This window comes from Rhinopithecus roxellana, chromosome 12, assembly GCF_007565055.1.
Source record: "Rhinopithecus roxellana isolate Shanxi Qingling chromosome 12, ASM756505v1, whole genome shotgun sequence".
Classification (NCBI taxonomy): Eukaryota; Metazoa; Chordata; class Mammalia; order Primates; family Cercopithecidae; genus Rhinopithecus; species Rhinopithecus roxellana.
In genome coordinates, this window is record NC_044560.1 from 118,783,639 (window position 1) to 118,803,121 (window position 19,483).

A 19,483-nucleotide genomic window follows, 5' to 3' on the forward strand; every position below is an offset into this window, starting at 1 on the left:
ATGTGTGTGATCAGAGGTGGGAACAAGTAGACGGTGGCCAGGGTGAGTGTGGGCTCAGTTTACTGGGCATGGGTCAGTCAGAGGCTGGGCTGGCCAGAGTTGGGTAGGGCAGCAGTTTGTCTGGACCCCGAGAAACCCAGCTGGAATCCAGGGCCTCATCTGCTTCAAAGCCAAAGTCTTCCTCGACCTTAATCTGCAGGAGATAAGGAACAAGGTGTTAATAGGCCTGGGAATCCAGAAAATCCCATCAGCTTCACCATATTTGTTTTCAGTTTGTTTTGATTTTGAAAGAGACAGGGTCTGGAGTGCAGGGGTGCCGTCACAGTTCACTGCAGCCTCTGCCTCCCAGGCTCCAGTGATCCTCCCACCTCCGCTTCCCAAGCAGCTGGGACTATAGGCACATGCCAATCATGCCTAACGTTTTTTCTTTTTGATAGAGATGGGAGTCACAGTATGTTGCTCAGGCTGGTCTCAAACTCCTGGCATCAAGTGACCCCCCATGGAGGCCTCCCAAAGTGCTGGGATTACAGACATGGGCCACTGCACCCGGCCAGCCTCACCGTTCTTGTCTTCCCAGACCAGTCACCTTCCTCCTCACACCTCAGAGCAATCCCAGTGTTCCTGGGTCCAGATGTTCTTCCAGCTTTCTTCCCCGCACTGGGCCTTCCCTTCCACCCCATCTCCTCTGATCCTTCCTCTGATCCTGCCTTCTCCTCTACTCCTACCTTGTCTAGCTATTTTTCCTTCTCCAGGTCTTCCTCCTTCCCTTTCTAACTTTGCCTCCTTTTCACCCAAGCCTTTGCCCCACTTTTTCCAACTACTTCCCTGCCTGATCCTAGGCCTCCAACACATCCTGGTTCACCTCCTTTCTCCCAACTTTCCCCAGGCCTGGGCCCCTCAGGGTGCAAAACCAAAACCCAAGAGCCCTGAACCTGACTCAGCCCCAGCCCTGGCCCCGGCCCCGGCCCCTCCCGTGAGTCCCCCCCTCCTCACCTGCACCAGAGCCAGCTCTGGGGCCCCGGTCCCTCCCCTTGAGTCCCCCCACTTCCTTACCTGCACCGAAGCCAGCTCTGGAGTCAGCACAGTTCCTGCTCGGCGTCCATCCCGCGGCACTCGCCGCCTCTTCCGCCCACTGGGCCCCTCGCCGGGCGCTGGGCTGCCAGGTTCTGGGGGTGCAGGAGTCCTTCTGGGCGGGGACAGTGCCTCTTTCTCTGGAGGCTCATTCTCAGCATTGCCTGGGGTGGGAGCATCCGTGCCCTGGCTGCCCTCATCCTGGCGGGGAGGAGGGGGAGGTAGGTGATGGCTGCGACCTGGGCTCCCAGTTCCTGACCCTCCTGGAGGCCCAACACTCACCTCTAGCACAATGGTGAACTGGCTGGCCCGGTAGTCATCCCCATAGGAGTCCAGCACTCTCATGAGGAACCTGCTCAGGGGGAGAAGCCACCCATGGAGTAAGTTACCTCCTAGCCGCTGGGGAAAAGGGCCACAGGATAGAGCTCAGCTCTCACTCCACTCAACACCAAAGCTGTCCTGGACCCAGAAGGTCCTGAGCTCTGGCATTGGAGGCCTGGGAGCCACGCCCTTGACCAGCCTTGAGCCCTCAAGCAAGACAAGACGACCATTCTGAGGCCGAGTTTCCTGCTCTACAACGACATGAAACCCTCAGCTGGGCTGGATGTTGCGGTGGTGACACTGAAGCAGTGACACCAGACGATTTCTGTACTTACACGGTGATGTCGGTACCTAGTAAACATTCATATGTGGGTTATCATTTTTATTGATAAGAGAGGGGAGTGCAAAATGCTCCTAATGACCTCGCCTCTTATCAACACCCCCTTCTCTTCTTTCCCCAGACCCTGCCTCCAGAGATCCTTAGTTTTAAAGCTCTAATGGATGGGCTGCTTCCTCTGCACCAGCACCTGGCAGGCTTGTTGTTGTTTTGAGGTGGACTCTCATTCTGTTGCCCAGGCTGGAGTGCAGTGGCACGATCTCGGCTCACCACAACCTCCACCTCCCGGGTTCAAGTGATTCTCCGGCCTCAGCCTCCCGAGTAGCTGGGATGACAAGCACCTGCAACCATGCCCAGCTAATTTTTGTATTTTTAGTAGAGACAGGGTTTCACCGTGTTGGCCAGGCTGGTCTTGAACTCCTGACCTCAGGTGATCCACCTGCCTCGGCCTCCCAAAGTGCTGGGATTCCAGGCGTGAGCCACCGCGCCTGGCCAGGATGTTTTTCACACAGACCTCGTTGGTTCCATGTGCACCGAGTGCCCACTCTGCCCTGTATGCTGCTCCAGCGACTGTGCCAGGGACACATCGGGCAACAAAGGCCCCTGTGCTTACAGAGTCAGGGTTGCAGGGGAGACAGACAATAAGCAAACCAGCCAAACACAACAGGTCAGAAAGTGGGAAGAAGGCAGGTGATACCGGGCTTGGAACTTCAAAAGATGGTGGCAGACGCCTCACCAAGCAGGCGAGGGAGTGGCGGAAGGAGCGGCAGGTGCAGACGCCCTGAGGTGGGTGCAGAGTACATGCGCCTGGTTTCCAGTGCAGCAGGCAGGCGGGCGTAAGGGGCCCCTGAGGCAGGGCCTGGTCGGCTGCTGCAGGACGTTCGCCTTTACCCCAAGTCAGCTGAGAGCCACCGCAGAGGAGCAGAGGAGGGGCTTGGTCTGTCTGACATTTTAGAAGGACTAGTCCCACATTTCAGATACAGCAGGCCTGGTGGGGCCTGAGAACTTTCATTTGCACCAAGTTCCCAGGTGGCACTGATGCTGCCAGTCCAGGGGCCATACTTGCAGAATCACAGGGCTGGGCTCCGCGCCAACAGTGCAGAAAGCCTGATTCTCACTTAGCTGTCCTCAATGATTCAGGGAGGTTTTGCATACACAGATGCTTCCTTAACTCTCGCATGTTTTAACCTGAAAGGACACTGATCCCTTTCGTAAACTTTCCTGATCTTAAAAATCTTTGCTAAAGCTGTAGTCCCAGCTACTCAGGAGGCTGAGGTAGGAGAATGGCGAGACCCAGGAGGCGGAGCTTGCAATGAGCCAACATCGCACCACTGCACTCCAGCCTGGCCAACAGAGTGAGACTGTCTCCAAAAAAAAAAAAAATTGACTAAAGGTACAAACAGGGAAAGGTGCGGCTCACCCAGGCTGTTTAAGAGGAGACTTGGGGCCAAAGAAGAGGCAGGGAGGCCAGAGAGGAGTAATCCAAGCAAGAGGCTGTGTCCCCAGGCCCAGGTTGGCAGCAGAGGAGTGAGAAGATGCGGGGTTCTGGATATATTCTAGGAGTAGAGGTGATGGGTTGTGATGGATGGATGTGGGGCTGAGAGAAACAAAGTGCCCCAGGCAGTGGGAGGTGGAGTTATTCCCTGACATGGGGTAGATGTGGGGGAAGATCAAGGTTAACTTCAGATGCACAGTGGATAAGCAGGACAGCTGTCCAGTAGGCAGCAGACAAATGAACACAGGATTCAGAAAGCTGTGGATGGAACTCGGAAGTCGGCTGCATTTAGGTGACTGTTTTTTTTTTTTTTTTGAGACGGAGTCTTGCTGTGTCACCCAGGCTGGAGTGCAGTGCTGCAATCTCGGCTCACTGCACGCTCCGCTTCCCGGGTTCAAGGGATTCTCCTGCCTCAGCCTCCCGAGTACCCAAGTAGCTGGGACTACAGGTGTGTGCCACCATTTTTTTTTTTTTTTTTTTTTTTTTTTTTTTGTAGTTTTAGTAGAGACAGGGTTTCACTGTGTTGGCCAGGCTGGTCTCGAACTCCTGACCTTGTGATCCACCCGCCTTGGCCTCCCAAAGTGCTGGGATTACAAGTGTGAGCCGCTGTGCCCAGCCTAGGTGGCCTTTAAAGTGGTTGACCCGCATGACCCAGCTGCGCTTCCCCAGAGGATGGGTGTGTTCTGATCTGCTGTCCAAGTCGGCAGCCAGTGGCTGCCTATGGCTGTTCCTAAGCACTTGGTGTGTGGCAAGAGTGACAGAGTTCTTATTTCAACTTAGGTGAAAATCTCACCCGTGGCCGGCGGCTACCGTGCTGGACAGCACAGGTGCGGACAGAGGAACCCTGGGAGCCGCAGGTTTCAGCTTTGGGGAAAGGAGGATGAACTAGCAAAGGCGGCCAAGAAGGAACAGCCTGAAAGGCAGGAGACCCCAGGCTGCCGGGTGACCAGGATGGCAAGAATGGGCTCCGGGGAAGAGCGCATAGCCCTGGGTCACTGCGCCGAGCCTGAGCCGAGGACCAAGATGAGAACCGTGGTTGACTCAGCAACGTGGAGCCATTCCTACCAAGCTTGCTCCCATTTTGCTGGGACAGGGACACTGTGAGTGGCAGGGGCAGCAGCCACCGGGGCAGGTTTTGTGGAGATGCACAGTGGGAAGCTCCGGCTTAACCCCGCCGCAGCCTCATGATACTGGCACTGCCCTTAGTTGATAGGAAACAGCTCAGAGAAGGGGCACTGCTTGCTTAGAGTCACACCGCAAAAAAAAAAAAAAAAAAAAAAAAAAAAAACATGCTTGCATTTTGTGCCTTCCATCCTGCTGTTCCCTCCCTTCAGGAGGAGCAGCCCCCTCCAGCCCACCCGCCCTCAGTCCCGGCGCGCAGCCCCCTCCAGCCGGCCCTGGGCCCTCGCTCAGTCCCGGCGCGCAGCCCCCTCCAGCCGGCCCTGGGCCCTCGCTCAGTCCCGGCGCGCAGCCCCCTCCAGCCGGCCCTCCCTCAGTCCTAGTGCTCAGCTCTCGCCTCCAAGACCGAATGCACTCTTCCTCTGTTTGCCTCAGCCCCTGGCCCTCATCTCCTGCCTCTCCTCCTAGTGGCTTGTGAGGGTTGGGCGGAAGTGGGAGTGGGGAGAGACCAGAGGGACTGGGAGCGTTTGGGAGCCGAGGCTTAGGGGCCCAGAGGGGACGGAGAAGGGGTTACCTCCGCTCCTGCTGCAGCCTCCGAGTTATCCTCTGCACCTGATGGAGCCTGTTCAGGACCCGCTCGTTCACCTGTGGGGTGGGAACGCCCATCAGCTGGATCCCACGGCTCCCGTTCATTTGTTCAACGGATGTTTAATGGGGCACGGACTAGGCTCCGGGGAGACTGGTCAAAGGCCATCGTGTGGGCTGAGGTCCTTCCACCTTCCCCTCCCCCCGGCTCCCGTCTCACCATGCCACAGTCCTGAGTGCCCTCCCGTGGGGGCCTTCCGCATGCTGTTCCTCTACCTGGACCCTCTCCCCAGCCGTCCGTACAGCTCACTCCCCACTCCAAGTCTCGAGGCAACTGTTACCTGCTCAGAGACCCCGAACCTCCCATTAAGTCGAAACACACCAGGCCAGGCGGGTGGCTAACGCCTTGGGAGGCCGAGGCGGGCAGATTATTCAAGGTCAGGAGTTCGAAACCAGCCTGACCAACGTGGTGAAACCCCGTCTTTACTAAAGATACAAACATTACCCGGATGTTGTGGCGCATGCCTGTAATCTCAGCTACTCGGGAGGCTGAGGTCAGGAGTTCCAGACCAGCTCGGCCAACATGATGAAACCCTATCTCTACTTAAAAAAAGAAAAGAAAACTACAAAATTAGCCAGGTGTGGTGGCGCATGCCTGTAATCCCAGCTACTCGGGAGGCTGAGGCAGGAGAATCGCTTGAACCCAGAAGGTGGAGGTTGCGGTGAGCCAAGATCACACCGCTGCACTCCAGCCTGGGCAACAAGAGCGAAACTCCCATCTGAAGAAAAAAAAAAAAAAAAAAGACCGGAGTTCAAGTCTCAGCTCTGGCCTGGCACAGTGGCTCATGCCTATAATCCCAGCACTTTGAGAGGCCAAGACAGGAGGATCACTCGAGTTTGACACCAGCCTGGGCAACAGAATGAGACCCCAACACTACAAAAAAAAAAAAAAAAAAATTAGCTGGCCTTGGTGGCTGTAGTCCCAGTTCCTTTGGAGGCTGAGATTGCTAGAGCCCAGGATGTTGAGGCTGCAGTGAGCCACAGTCATGCCACTGCACTCCAGCCTGGGCAACAAAGCAAGACCCTGTCTCAAAAAAAAATCTCAGATCTGCCACTGCTGAGCTCTGAGCTTGGGTGCATTACTTAATCTCTCTGAGCCTTGATTTTCTACACTAGTAAAATAGGAATAATCTATTCCTGGAGGTGGATTAAGAGCAGAGGCGGCCGGGCATGGTGGCTCAAGCCTGTAATCCCAGCACTTTGGGAGGCCGAGACGGGCGGATCACGAGGTCAGGAGGTCGAGACCATCCTGGCTAACACGGTGAAACCCCGTCTCTACTAAAAAATACAAAAAACTAGCCGGGTGAGGTGGCGGGCGCCTGTAGTCCCAGCTACTCGGGAGGCTGAGGCAGGAGAATGGCGGGAACCCCAGAGGTGGAGCTTGCAAGTGAGCTGAGATCCGGCCACTGCACTCCAGCCTGGGCGACAGAGCGAGACTCCGTCTCAAAAAATAAATAAATAAAATATAAAAATAAAAAAATAAAAAAAAAAGAGCAGAGGCTCCAATTGGGTCCGTTTGGGCCTTGGTGTCCATCTGTTAAACAGGGTTTGCAATATGCCTCTGGCCTCTAGCCTCTCTCCTTACAGAACTCCCCAACACTGTCATTAAGAGTTGAGGCCAGGTGTGGTGGCTCATGCCTGTAATCCTAGCATTTTGGGAGGCCAAGGTGAGTGGATCACTTGAGGTCAGGAGTTCAAGACCAGCCTCACTCCCAGGACGCACCCACCGCCCGCCCTCACTCAGGCATGATGGCTTCAGTTTCTCGCTCTCCCAGTCCAGGCCTCCTCCGTTTGGTCTGCCTTCCACAGGGGCCGTGAGGAATCTTCCTTAACCCAGATCTGACTCCATCCCTCCCCTGCTCAAAACCGCTCCATGCCATGCAACAGAACATTAGTCCTGGAAAAGACTTGGTGTGGGAGAGTGTCTCATAAAAAGCTGTGAAGGTTTTTGTTGTTGTTTTTATTGTTTTTTTTTGAGACGGAGTCTTACTCTGTTGCCCAGGCTGGAGTGCAGTGGTGCGATCTTGGCTCACTGCAACCTCTGCCTCCTGGGTTCAAGCGATTCTCCTGCCTTAGCCTCCCAAGTAGCTGGGATTACAGGCACATACCACCACGTCCGGCTGATTTTTTGTATTTTAGTAGAGACGGGGTTTCACCATGTTGGCCAGGCTGGTCTTGAACTCCTAACCTTGGGTGATCTGCCTGCCTCAGCCTCCCACAGTGCTGGGGTTACAGGCATGAGCCACTGCGCCCGGCCCATCCTCATTCTCAGCAAGGAGGCTGATGTAGTCATTCAGCCCAGACAGTTGGAGTTGGAGTTTGGCAGCCGTGGGGATGGAGGGAAGGAGAAGGGTCCAGAGACATTCAAGAGGCAGAATGAATGAGTCGAGAGGAGTGAATCCTGGCAGGGGTATGGGAGATGTGAAGAGCTTGGGCTTTCACCTGTGAGCGGTGCCACACACTGAGAGGCCCCCAGGAGACATCGGAGGACCCGTCTGGGTTGTCAGGGAAGCTCCACGGGAGATGGCCCTTCCAGGGCCTTGGCACAGGGCCAGACACATAATGCATGCTAAATGAGTGAATATACATATAAGCGGAGGATTCCTTCAGCAAGCCAAGAAAGGCTGGACATGTGGAAAGGCAGAGATTGCGGGGGGCGGTAGTTTACGCCAGGGGACCCCAAAACAGGGGGATCCTCACTCACCTACCTGCTCGATCTCCCGGCAGCGCCGACCTAGTGCCTGGTACTTTCTGCGATTTAATTCCCGCTGGCGCCGCCGCCGACCCCGGGCTGCCTCTTCCTCTTCATCTCGCTCCCGGAGTCCTGAGCCACCCAGACCACCCGACACAAACTCCACTTCCGTCTCCAGCTCGCTCTCCAGGATGTGGCCCCCAAATAGGGGAGGCAGCGCCAACTCCGAGCCTGGCGGCGCTGAGAACTCCTCAAAGCCCACGGCTGCCATGGTCCTGAGGGGCAGGGAAAGGCTCAGGGGCACTGGATCCTGGATTCCCAGTCCCTTCTCCCACTGAACCAGGAGCCCAAACCCTAGCCCCTTTTCCCTCACACCTGGGAGTCCAGGCCCCCAGTCCCTAATCCCTCAGACCCAGGGATTCAGGCCCCCAGCCCCTCCTCCCTCAGACCATAGAATCCAGGCCCCCAGCTCTCCTCCCTCAGACCCAGGAGACCAGGTCCCCAACCCCTCCTTCGCAGCACCCACAGGGTTCAAGCCCTGACCCCCTCCTCCCAAGATCCAAGAGTCCAGACCTCCAGACTTTTTCTCTCCAAGGACCCAGGGAGTCCAAGCCCCAACCCTCAACCAGACGCAAGAGTCCTGGCTTCCAACCTCCTCGTCTCTCAGATCCAGCAGTCCAAACCCCTAGCCTTCTCCTCCCTCAGGATGCACCAGTCCAGACCCCAGTCCATAAAAGGGTTCTAAGGTAAAGCAGTTGCATGAACTACAACCCCCATCAGACCTCAGTGTAAAAGCTCATATGGTTGCACACAATGCAGCTGCTGTTTTCTGGGATTCGCAGTTTTTCACAAGGGCTCAGCCACTTACCCTTCTCTCTGCTCCAATTCCATCTCCGCGACCTCCGGAAGCCCCGGGCCTCTTAGCTTCCAACCTCTTAAATCTCTAGATTAAGCCGTTCGCAAAACTACTTGTCCCATCACGCTCAGGGGCCGAGGACGGCAGGACGTGGCCCTAGGCCTTGTGGGAGTTGTAGTTTCCTGTTTCCCGCTTCGCTTTGGCCCACTCCCACGTCCAGCCCGAATCCCTGCTTAAAGGCCTTGCTTTCTTGTCTAACGTCGCAACCAGTCCTCTGAGTTGCCAACGTCTTTCTTCTTGTCTCGACGCCCTGTCGTCCGGCCACAGCGATTCTCCGCTTAGCAGGATTGGTCCACAGCGGGCCGTGAGTTCGATTAGCCCCTTTCCTCCTCGCAGCTTACCGCCTCTCTCCGCCTAGTGCCAGGTGCTAATAAAGTTGTTGTTTCAAACGCGGCCAGGAACTTCGCGAGCGGGGACCAATCAGAGCGTAGCTTTACCTCTATTACGGCGCGAGCATGAGACGTCATCGGTGAGCGACGAACGCTGTGGGAAAGCTTATTTCCTAGAAACAGTGGTGCGCGGAGAGGAGAGGTGAGTGTGATGGAGACGAGCGGGGAGCAGGAGGCCGGACTCCTGGGTCTGGGAGAAGAAGTGTGTGAGGAGGAAGGCGGGCCTTTACAGTTTGGATTTTGTTTGTTTGTTTTGAGACGGAGTCTCGGTTTGTTGCCTAGGTTGGAGTGCAGTGGCGCGATCTCGGCTCATTGCAACCTCCATCTCCAGGGTTCAAACGATTCTCCTGCCTCAGCCTCCAGAGTAGCTGGAATTACAGGCGCGCGTCACCACACCCGGCTAATTTTTGTATTTTAAGTAGAGACGTGGTTTCCCTATGTTGGTCAGGCTGGTCTCGAACTCCTGATCTCTTGATCCGCCCGCCTCGGCCTCCCAAAGGGCCGTGATTACAGGCGTGACCCACCGCGCCTGGCAAGTTTGTTTGTTGTGTTTGAGACGAAGTTTCGCTCTTGTTGCCCAGGATGGAGTTCAATGGCGCGATCTTGGTTCACTGCAACCTCCGCCTCCCGGGTTCAAGCGATTCCTCTGCCTCAACCTCCCGAGTAGCTGGGATTACAGGCGCCCGCCACCACACCCGGCTAATTTTTTGTATTTTTAGTAGAGACAGGGTTTCCCCATGTTGGCCAGACTGGTCTCGAACTCCTGACCTCAGGTGATCCACCTGGCTGGGCTTCCCAAAGTGTTGGAATTACAGGCATGAGCCACCGTGCCCGGCCTTTTACAGCTTGTTTACCCAAAAGTCTTAATATGCGCCTACCATGGTGTGGCCCTGGGGATGTGGCAGGAGCAAAAATTGTTCCCCGCTCTCTTAGAGCTTCGGTTGATGCCTGGCAGACAGGTTTTGTCAAATAATTACTTCATTAATCACAAATGTGTGAAGGGCCTTACTGTAGACACGCAAGCCTGCGGGACACGTATCACAAAGCAACCTCCTCTAGTCTAAAGTGGGGCTCGTGGGTCAGGGAGGTGGAATGTGACAGCTGAAAGCTGAAGAGATGCCGGGCTGCTAAGGAGTGAGGATAGCCAGACGCGGGGGGTCACTCCTGTAATCCCAGCACTTTGGGTGGCCCAGGCGAAAGGATCGCTTGAGCCCAGGAGTTCGAGACCAGCCTGAGCAACACAGTGAGACCCCGTCTCTACAGAAAAATCTAAAAATTAGCCGGGTGTGCTGGGGTGTGCCTGTCATCTCAGCTATCGGGAGGCTGAGGTGGGAGAACCGCTTGAGCCCCGGTGGTCGAGGCTGCGGTGAGCTATGATGGTGCCACTGCACTGCAGCCTGGGTAACAGAGCAAGACATTGTCTCAAAAAAAAAAAAAAAAAAAAAAAAAAAAAAAAAAAAAAACAAAGCTAAGGAAAGAGCCACCGTAGTTGCAAGGGACTCCTTCTACAAAGATCTGGAGGTGGGAAGAAATTGATAATGTAACCAACTTAAGTTTCTGCTACTCACAGGCTAGAATAGGAGAAGTGAGGGGTGGTGAAAGTAAAGCTTTATTGATCAAATGCTCGCAGATGAGAAATGGCCAAGCTAATGTCTTTAAAAGACCGTTTCAAACTGTAGGCTGGGGAGAGGGGCTTAAAAAGGGGAACTTTGAATCGGAGGCATACAGGAATGATGCTGAGTACAAGATATGTGTGTCTTGCTCCGAAGGCTGTCTTGAGTCACAGGCCACCTGGAGCATGGGCTGGAATCATGTCAGTAATGGCCAGGTTTTAGATTGATCGCCTTGAGGTAATCTCTGGAGTTTTGCAGCTGGGTTTCCATACCTAGTTTGTTTTGAGATTAGCCCCTGCGGCCAGGCGCGGTGGCTCACGCCTGTAATCCCAATGGTTTGGGAGGCCAAGGTGGGTCCCTCACTTGAGGTCAAGAGTTCAAGACCAGCCTGGCTTACATGGTGAAACTTTGACTCTACAAAAAAAAAAAAAAATAGCTGGGCGTGGTGGCAGGTGCTTGTAGTCCCAGCTACTCGGGAGGCTGAGGCAGGAGAATCACTTGAACCCAGGAGGTGGAGGTTGTAGTGAGCCAAGATTGTGCCACTGTGCTCCAACTTGGGTGACAGAGCCAGACTCCATCTTTAAAAAAATAAAGATTAGCCCCTGGAACTCAAGACAGTGTCTAGTGGGAAAGGCGGGAAACAAAGAATTTCAAAGTATGTTTTCAAGGCTAAAGGCAAGAAAGGAAAAAAAAAGTTTGCAAATGCATTTGGAATCTACACCACTTGGTTCCAGTAAGTCTTAGCAAGGTGGCGGTCGTAGGGCTGTGCTGTGTCTTACACAGGTCGGAGCTGGAGACTCACCAGTGAACAAAACACACTAAAGCACCTGTCATCATGGAGCCTGCATGCCACTGGGGTTCATAAAGAAGGACCAGGGTTTTCTGGGGGAGAATCATCGCCAATAATAAGAAGGGACTTTGTCGGGGCAAGTTTTTAGGGAACCCTGCTCTCCCTCCCCACAGGCCTCGGGATGTCTCTGGCAGATGAGCTCTTAGCTGATCTCGAAGAGGCAGCAGAAGAGGAGGAAGGAGGAAGCTATGGGGAGGAAGAAGAGGAGCCAGCGATCGAGGATGTGCAGGAGGAGACACAGCTGGATCTTTCTGGGGATTCGGTCAAGACCATCGCCAAGCTATGGGACAGTAAGATGGTAAGAGATCAAGAGGCGTTCCTAGCAGGGGGCTCTAGACAGAATCTCCCAGAAGGGGGTAATACAGGCTTCTTTTGGAAGAGTCCTGGATCCTGACTCTCCTCTCCTTTCCTGCAGTTTGCTGAGATTATGATGAAGATTGAGGAGTACATCAGCAAGCAAGCCAAAGCTTCAGAAGGTGCTTCCTCCCACTCTCTGCCCTTCCCCATCTCCTATGTCTCCTGCCAGGCCCCTCGGCTCCCTGGCTGCTTGTGGCTGGGTATATCTCCCCCTCAGCCTTTTCCAGAGCCTTCTTTTTTTTTTTTTTTTTTTTTTTTTTTGTTTCTCCCCAACCCCTTCCCTTTTCCACTAAACATACGCTGCATTGCGAAGCTCATGCTTCTTACGTCCTTTCTGTATGCTGAGCCTGGTCATGCTTCTTACGTCCTTTCTGTATGCTGAGCCTGGTCATGCTTCTTACGTCCTTTCTGTATGCTGAGCCTGGTCATGCTTCTTACGTCCTTTCTGTATGCTGAGCCTGGTCATGCTTCTTACGTCCTTTCTGTATGCTGAGCCTGGTCATGCTTCTTACGTCCTTTCTGTATGCTGAGCCTGGTCATGCTGGGACTTAGCTTGAGGGTTCCCAGACTTCACTGATTCACATGACCGCTTACAGGGTTTTTGTCACATCTATAAGCCACTTGTCCTATTATTTGCTTAACATATTATTTGAGTCTGGGACTTTTTTTCTTAAATTTATCTAAGAAGGAAGCAAATTGCTACCATGATGGGAAAACTGGTATCACTTGGCAAAGACAAAGTCACCGTATAAAAATAGACACAAAATAATTAAAGAACCACCTAAAACCTTTTCTCACTTCCAGACTGAGAGGGCACTAGCTTATCTCGTGAGCGCTCAGACTCACTCTTAGGAGGGCAGTCCTGTTACCATTCCTATTCTTTTTTATTCTCCGTGTTCCTTGAGATGGAGTCTCCCTCTGTCGCCCAGGCTGGAGTGCAGTGATGTGATCTCGGCTCACTGCAACCTCTGCCTCCCGGGTTCAAGTGATTCTCCTGCCTCAGCCACCTGAGTAGCTGAGATGACAGGTGTGCACCACCACCACGCCTGACTATTTTGTAGTAGAGACGGGGTTTCACCATGTTGGCCAGGCTAGTCTCGAACTCCTGACCTCAAGTGATCCGCCCACCTTGGCCTCCCAAAGTGCTGGGATTACACGCGTGAGCCACCATGCCCAGCCTTCCCATTCTTCTTGAATGGAATTTATTGACAACAGGAAGCCATGGGAGGTTTCCGGGGAAAGAAGTGTAGTGAGGGGCAGCGTTTTGGGAGACTCACTGCTTGCCTGCTTTAAGGTTTACCTGGACACCCAGTTGAATCGCCCAGGTCTTTGCTCTCAAAGTGCTCAAGGTCTAGTGGAAGAGGCAGGCCAGGTTCCAGACAGCTATCGGCGGGTGGTACCAGGCTGGGGACACTGGAGCCACAGGAGGGACTGGCTGACCCTGCCCCAGGTGTCAGGGAAGAATCGATAGCTGAATTGGGCTCTAGAGCATGTGCCAGGCAAGGAAAGGGAGAAGGGGCCCAGACCGCGGCAGGCCCGGGGCCTCGGGCATCTGGAGAGAGAGGGCAGGCTCTGGAGTGCGCCAGATCCTGCAGAGTTCCAGAGGCCAGGCCGAGGAATTTCTCCATCCAGAGAGTTATGGGACACAAAAAGTGACATTTCCTGATGTCAGGCCAGGCTCAGGGATGGAGTCAGACCCCGTCGCACCTGGTGTCTGGTGGGAGAGGAAGACGTGAGACCCTCACAAGCAGGTGGCAGTCCCTGTTTACTGGAGGTGCACAAGTGCTGCGGGTACACAGAGGAGGCGTCTGATCCTTCCAGAAAGGGAGGGAAGGATTCTGAGTCACTGCCGGAATCTTAAGGACTTAAAGAGCCGTTTGAGCATCAGGGTTAGGAACACATTCTGAAGCCACCCTGCTTGGGGTCAGGTCTGAGCTCTGCTGTCTACTGGCTGTGACATCAGACAGTATTTGTATGACATTTAAACACAACATCTTTTTTTTGTTTGTTTTTTGAGACAGAGTCTCACTCTGTCAGCCAGACCAGAATGCAGTGGCATGATCACAGCTCACTGCAGCCTTGACCTTGTGGGCTCAGGTGTTCCTGCCTCAGCCTCCCAGGCAGTTAGGACCACAGACATACACCACCATGCCTGGCTAATTTTTTTTCTTTTATTATTTGTAGAGATGGAGTCTCCCTATGTTGCCCAGGTTGTTCTTGAACTCCTGGGCTCAAGCAGTTCTCCTGCCTCAGCCTCCCAAAGTGCTGGGATTACAGGTGTGAGCCACTGTGCCTGGCCTCTTATTACTAAAGCACAAAGAAAGGTTTTCCAGAAACAGACATGGGGTAAGGGATGCTCTGGGGAGAGGGAACAGCATATGCAAAGGCCAGGAGGGGCCTTGCACGGTGGCTCATGCCTGTCGTCCCAGCACTGGGTGGTCGAGGCGGGTGGATCACCTGAGGTTGGGAGTTTGAGATCAGCCTGCCCAACATGGTGAAACCCCATCTCTACTAAAAATACAAAACAGGTTAGCGAGGCATGGTGGCGGGCGCCTGTAATCCCAGCTACTCGGGAGGCTGAGGCAGGAGAATCACTTGAACCCAGGAGGCGGAGGTTGCAGTGAGCTGAGATCCTGCCACTACACTCTAGCCTGGGCAACAAGAGTGAAACTCCATCTCAAAAAAAAAGGCGAGGAAGAGTGGGTGTCTTGAGGCACTGTGACCAGTCAGTCCTTTATGGCTGGATGAGAGGATGGGGTGGGAAGGGCGGGAGGCCAGACGGCAGAGTTGCTGAGTCAGCAGAGAGGAACTGGGCAGCTCCCTGTGTGCCAGGTGCTGTCCTGAGTACTCGGGTGTGCGTATAGACAACGCAGGCACAGCACTGGTGCCTGCAGAGCTTCTGGAGTTGGGCAGGCCTTGAATGTCAGTCTAGGGACTTGGTCATTAGCCTTGGGGCTATGGGGAGCTATAGGAGGTTTCAGACGGATGGTCAGTTCCAGGGCAGGTAGGGTCAAGTCTAGACTGGTGTAGAGGGAGAGGGATTGGAGGCAGGAACACAAGTTCAGGGATGTCTGCGGATGTCAGCCTGTTGCTGCTTTACTCTTCAACCCCTCCTTCCTGACCCCCTCCAGCCTCGTTCTCTGCCTCCTCCAGCTGCAGGATCTGGGAGGCAGACGTCAGCCTGTCCCTGGTTTACTCTTCAGCCCCTCCTTCCTGACCCTTCCCAGCCTCATCCTCCATCTCCCCCAACTGTGGGACCCGAAAGGGGGTAGGGATTTAGATCCTCACACCCATGCCACTCCGTGTCCTCACAGTGATGGGACCGGTGGAGGCGGCGCCTGAATACCGCGTCATCGTGGATGCCAACAACCTGACCGTGGAGATCGAAAATGAGCTAAGTGAGTGCCAGGGGCAGGCGGACACAGCCCCCTGTGACGCCCCTCATGCCCCCTCCCTTCCCCAAGGGCCTTTCCCAGGGTCCTGCCGCTGAGCCCAAGCTCAGATCGAGGTTCACCTGCTGTAGGGAGTGAAGTAAGAAGGAAGCGCGTCCCCCTTGCGCACGAGTCTGAGCGAGCACTCGGGGACGGCGTGGCCGCTTGGCTGCCTGCAAGGCCCCAGCTCTTTCCATCTTGTTGGTCGGCCACCTGCCTCACGGTGCGAGGGGACTGCCCCATGTCCAGCTGTCGCCTCTGCATTCCCACCAGCAAGGCACTTTTTTTTTTAAGAGCATGTCACGGCCGGGCGCAGTGGCTCAAGCCTGTAATCCCAGCACTTTGGGAGGCCGAGACGGGCGGATCACAAGGTCAGGAGATCGAGACCATCCTGGCTAACACCGTGAAACCCCGTCTCTACTAAAAATACAAAACACTAGCCAGGCGAGGTGGCGGGCGCCTGTAGTCCCAGCTACTCGGGAGGCTGAGGCAGGAGAATGGCGTAAACCCGGGAGGCAGAGCTTGCAGTGAGCTGAGATCCGGCCACTGCACTCCAGCCTGGGCAATAGAGCGAGACTCCGTCTCAAAAAAAAAAAAAAAAAAAAAAGAGCACGTCACTGCAGCTCACATTTTACAGACCAGAACTAATTCCCCTGGTCACACCTAGCAGTAAGGGCGACTGAGAAATGGAGCCTGTATGCTGGTGCCCGTGTGCCAGGCTACAAGCCAGGGCTTCAGTTACTAAAGGAAGAAGGGGACATGGGTGTTAGGGCCAACCAGCAGAGTCTGCCTCCCATCTCACCTGACACCTACCTGTCCCGTTTACCCTAGACATCATCCATAAGTTCATCCGGGATAAGTACTCGAAGAGATTCCCTGAACTGGAGTCCTTGGTCCCCAATGCGCTGGATTACATCCGCACGGTCAAGGTGAGAGCAGAGGGGGGGTGCTTCTGCTGGTGTGAAGGTGAGGGCAGGGCTCACTCTCGGACCTGCCCCCAGAGGCCTCGGGGTCTGGAGATGATGGAGAGGAGTGGACGGAGGCTCAGTGGCCTGCTCTGCCCAGCGTGGGAGGGACGGAGCCTGGATGGGACTTTCTCAGGGCTCCCCTCCTACCCCAGTCTCCCGAGAGGGCTTCCCCGCTGGCCTGACCCACGCTGCTTCCGCTGTGGTCGGAGCCGGTGGCATTGGAGTTGACATCCGAAGGTTGACACAGGGCAGGCACGCGGAGATTTGGGGGAGAGAGACGTCTTAAGTATGGAGAGCCTGAGAGGGAACAAGCAGGGAGGAAGTGGGGGGGAAGGAGGGGACGTGGAAGAGGTCGGATCACACTGAGCCTTTGGGTCTTATAAGAAAGCCAAGGAAGGGTTTCGGAAAAGAGGGGCGGATGCACGTGAGGACAGGGAGAGGAGGCGGTCCCCACGTGTGTCCAGGAAAGGATTAGGATGGTGGTAGGGAAAGCCCCTGCAGGGAAGCGAGGCCGCAGGTTTGTGCTCCGACTTGACACAGGCCAGAGGCTTGTGAGGCCGCGGTCTTCCCAGACGCTGCTCTGCCCAGGGTCCGTTTCCAACGCAGAGCTGACGGTGTGGATGCTTCAGGCGGTGGAGGCAGGAGAGGCCCCCAGTGGAGAGACCCTGACTTTCCCAGTGTCCCCAAGGAGAGATCCGAGTAGGTGCGGAGCAAGAGAGGTTCTCAAGCCTTCCTGAGTTCCTGAGCCTCCCCGTCTTCTCTGCTTGCCCCCAGGAGCTGGGCAACAGCCTGGACAAGTGCAAGAACAATGAGACCCTGCAGCAGATCCTCACCAACGCCACCATCATGGTTGTCAGCGTCACCGCCTCCACCACCCAGGGGTATGTCCGCTGGGAGGGAGGCGCCGGGCCTGGGCCGATGGGACTGGGGATTAGGCTGAAGCTACACACGCAGGTGGGCATACGCACACACACATACATGCACACACACGCACACGCGCACACGCACGCACACGCACACACGCACAGAACTGAGAGGGTGGGGGCTGGGCACCAGGCAGGCGGGAGACCCAGGAGGCTGGGCCCACCCGCCCCTGCAGGCAGCAGCTGTCGGAGGAGGAGCTGGAGCGGCTGGAGGAGGCCTGTGACATGGCGCTGGAGCTGAACGCCTCCAAGCACCGCATCTACGAGTACGTGGAGTCCCGGATGTCCTTCATCGCGCCCAACCTCTCCATCATTATCGGGGCGTCCACGGCCGCCAAGATCATGGGTGAGGCCCTGGGCTGGGTCCTGTGGAGCAGGGCTCTGCTGACACTGATCTGGGGGAAGCTGCATCCCTTTTCTATAGAATGGGGACTTTGGCACCCGGGCCTCAGCACCCCGTCTCCTTGGACATCACAGAGGTCAGCCAGCCTGGCACACAGCAAAGCCTCGTCTGGGAGAAACACTCACCCGCAGCTCCTCCTCCCTCCCCTGTGCCGGAAACCCAGAGATGAGCACACCCAGGCCCTGTTGTCAGGGAGCTCCTGGTTTGGTGAAAATGGTTCCAAAACACAGACATCCCTGGAATGGGGGTAGTGTGGCTTAGCACAAACGTGGTGGTCAGTTGCCTGTTGGGGGCCTCTTCCTTGCACCCCAGGCCAGCTGCCCTCCCTCTCTGAGCCTCCTTTGCGTCTGCCCCTCACGGAATGGGCCAGGTCACCCGCCTGGCAGGGCCACCGAGGAATCCAGCCAGAACCTCATGTAAAGGTGCTTGGCACATGTCGAGCCCCCAGGCAGATTTGCGCACCCCCACCTCCCCTGCTTTCTTCTGACCGCCCCCTGCCCTCCTCCCACTGCAGGTGTGGCCGGCGGCCTGACCAACCTCTCCAAGATGCCCGCCTGCAACATCATGCTGCTCGGGGCCCAGCGCAAGACGCTTTCGGGCTTCTCGTCTACCTCAGTGCTGCCCCACACCGGCTACATCTACCACAGTGACATCGTGCAGTCCCTGCCCCCGGTGAGCCCACCGAGTCACGGCCCCTCCCCTGGCTCCCCTGGAGCCTTCCGCCGGGCCCAGACGGCCTGAGCAGCCACCCCCACCATCTGGCCCCGCTGACAGTAGCACTCAGGAGCTGGGAACAGGGTAGCATGGGATGTGAGAGCCAGGGTTCTGCATCACACCTGTCGGGTGACTGTGGGCAAGAGGCGTGAGTGCCCTGTGCCTCAGTCTCCTCCCCCCACACATGGGAGCACAGCGCCTGCTTCATGAGTTGGGGCGAGGGCTCAATGCAGATGAAGTCCTCACAAGGCAGGCCTAGCTCACGACAAGCAGCATCGGGTTAGCAGCTGCTCCGAAGGCCACCGTCACTGGAAAGACACGGAACCCCTGAGGGCTGCTGTGCTGGGGACTGGAGCTTACAACAGATTGACATCAGCCACAGGGAGAGACACACGGAGGAGCAGGAGGGGTCCCCAACCTCGGAGCTTCCCGGGTCCTCTCCCTGCAGTCAGGACACATCACCCTCCCGGCATCGATGCCTGACAGCACACACACAGGACCGCCAGCCTGGCGGGGCACAGTGGCTCACACCTGTAATCCCAGCACTTTGGGAGGCCGAGACGGGAGCATCACTTGAGGCCAGAAGTTTAAGACTAGCCTGGGCAACATAGTGAGACCCCGACTCTTTTTTTTGTTTGTTTCCAATGGGATTGGAAACACCCTGTCTCTAAAGAATAAAAAATCCGTCAGGTGTGGTAGCGCTTGCCTGTAGTCCCAGCCACTTGGGAGGCTGAGATGGGAGGATACTTTGCGCCCAGGAGGCGGAGGTTGCAGTGAGCCAAGATCGTGCCACTGCACTCCAGCCTGGGCCTTGGTGTTCAGTCTTTAGTGTGGCTCTGCTGTATAGACACAGCTGTGTTGCCTGTGTGGCTGGACTGTCTCCAGGTCAAATGATGCCCCATAACTCAGAGCCCCCACGCCGAACCATGTGGTTGGACTTTCCTGCGTGGCCAGTCCCAGGTACCCTAAACCACACTGTGGCTACCCCAGGGCCCCACCAGCAAGGACCACCACCCAGGACCCCCGGGCAAAGGCCAAACCTCTTCCTGGGCAAGGCGAAATTCTCTGCTACACGGAGCCGCTGCCAGTGTTATTCCTGTTACTGTCATCTTCAGTATCATTTGATTCTTGTGGCAGCGAGTTTCACATCATCCTCCTGATGTCTCCTAGAACACGGGCCACCTCCCTTCAGTGGCACAGACCATGAATTTCAGTGACACAAAGACGGTGGTTTTTATT

General features: G+C 55.7%; 2 protein-coding genes and 1 long non-coding RNA gene across 6 annotated transcripts; 2 read left to right on the forward strand and 1 right to left on the reverse strand.

Annotated features, from left to right (window-relative positions):
* Positions 1 to 36: 36 nt before the first annotated feature.
* On the reverse strand, positions 37 to 8,985 carry TFPT (TCF3 fusion partner). Of its 2 annotated transcripts, XM_010380692.2 has the most exons (6): positions 8,549 to 8,985; positions 7,697 to 7,955; positions 4,918 to 4,988; positions 1,354 to 1,423; positions 1,054 to 1,272; positions 37 to 193 (listed from the first exon to the last, which is right to left on the reverse strand). In XM_010380692.2, exons 1-6 carry the CDS (start codon positions 8,569 to 8,571, stop codon positions 74 to 76), a joined length of 762 nt encoding a protein of 253 aa, XP_010378994.1. In that variant the 5' UTR covers positions 8,572 to 8,985; the 3' UTR covers positions 37 to 73. The 2 variants fall into 2 exon arrangements, with proteins under 2 accessions (XP_010378994.1, XP_010378993.2); XM_010380691.2 differs by lacking the exon at positions 37 to 193 and having other exon boundaries at positions 827 to 1,272; positions 8,549 to 8,933.
* On the forward strand, positions 2,115 to 4,512 carry LOC115900776. 2 transcript variants are annotated; one of them, XR_004060424.1, is made up of 2 exons: positions 2,115 to 3,672; positions 4,005 to 4,512. It is a non-coding gene; the product is annotated as an uncharacterized LOC115900776 (long non-coding RNA). The 2 variants fall into 2 exon arrangements; XR_004060425.1 differs by having other exon boundaries at positions 2,115 to 2,515.
* Positions 8,759 to 18,816, forward strand: PRPF31 (pre-mRNA processing factor 31). 2 transcript variants are annotated; one of them, XM_030942528.1, is made up of 9 exons: positions 9,131 to 10,228; positions 10,755 to 10,948; positions 11,562 to 11,746; positions 11,864 to 11,924; positions 15,120 to 15,203; positions 16,068 to 16,165; positions 16,979 to 17,085; positions 17,304 to 17,473; positions 18,045 to 18,816. In XM_030942528.1, the coding sequence occupies exons 3-9, from the start codon at positions 11,570 to 11,572 to the stop codon at positions 18,269 to 18,271; spliced, it is 924 nt and encodes a 307-aa protein (XP_030798388.1). In that variant the 5' UTR covers positions 9,131 to 10,228; positions 10,755 to 10,948; positions 11,562 to 11,569; the 3' UTR covers positions 18,272 to 18,816. The 2 variants fall into 2 exon arrangements, with proteins under 2 accessions (XP_030798387.1, XP_030798388.1); XM_030942527.1 differs by lacking the exons at positions 9,131 to 10,228; positions 10,755 to 10,948 and adding an exon at positions 8,759 to 9,127 and having other exon boundaries at positions 18,045 to 18,815.
* The last annotated feature ends 667 nt before the right edge of the window (positions 18,817 to 19,483 follow it).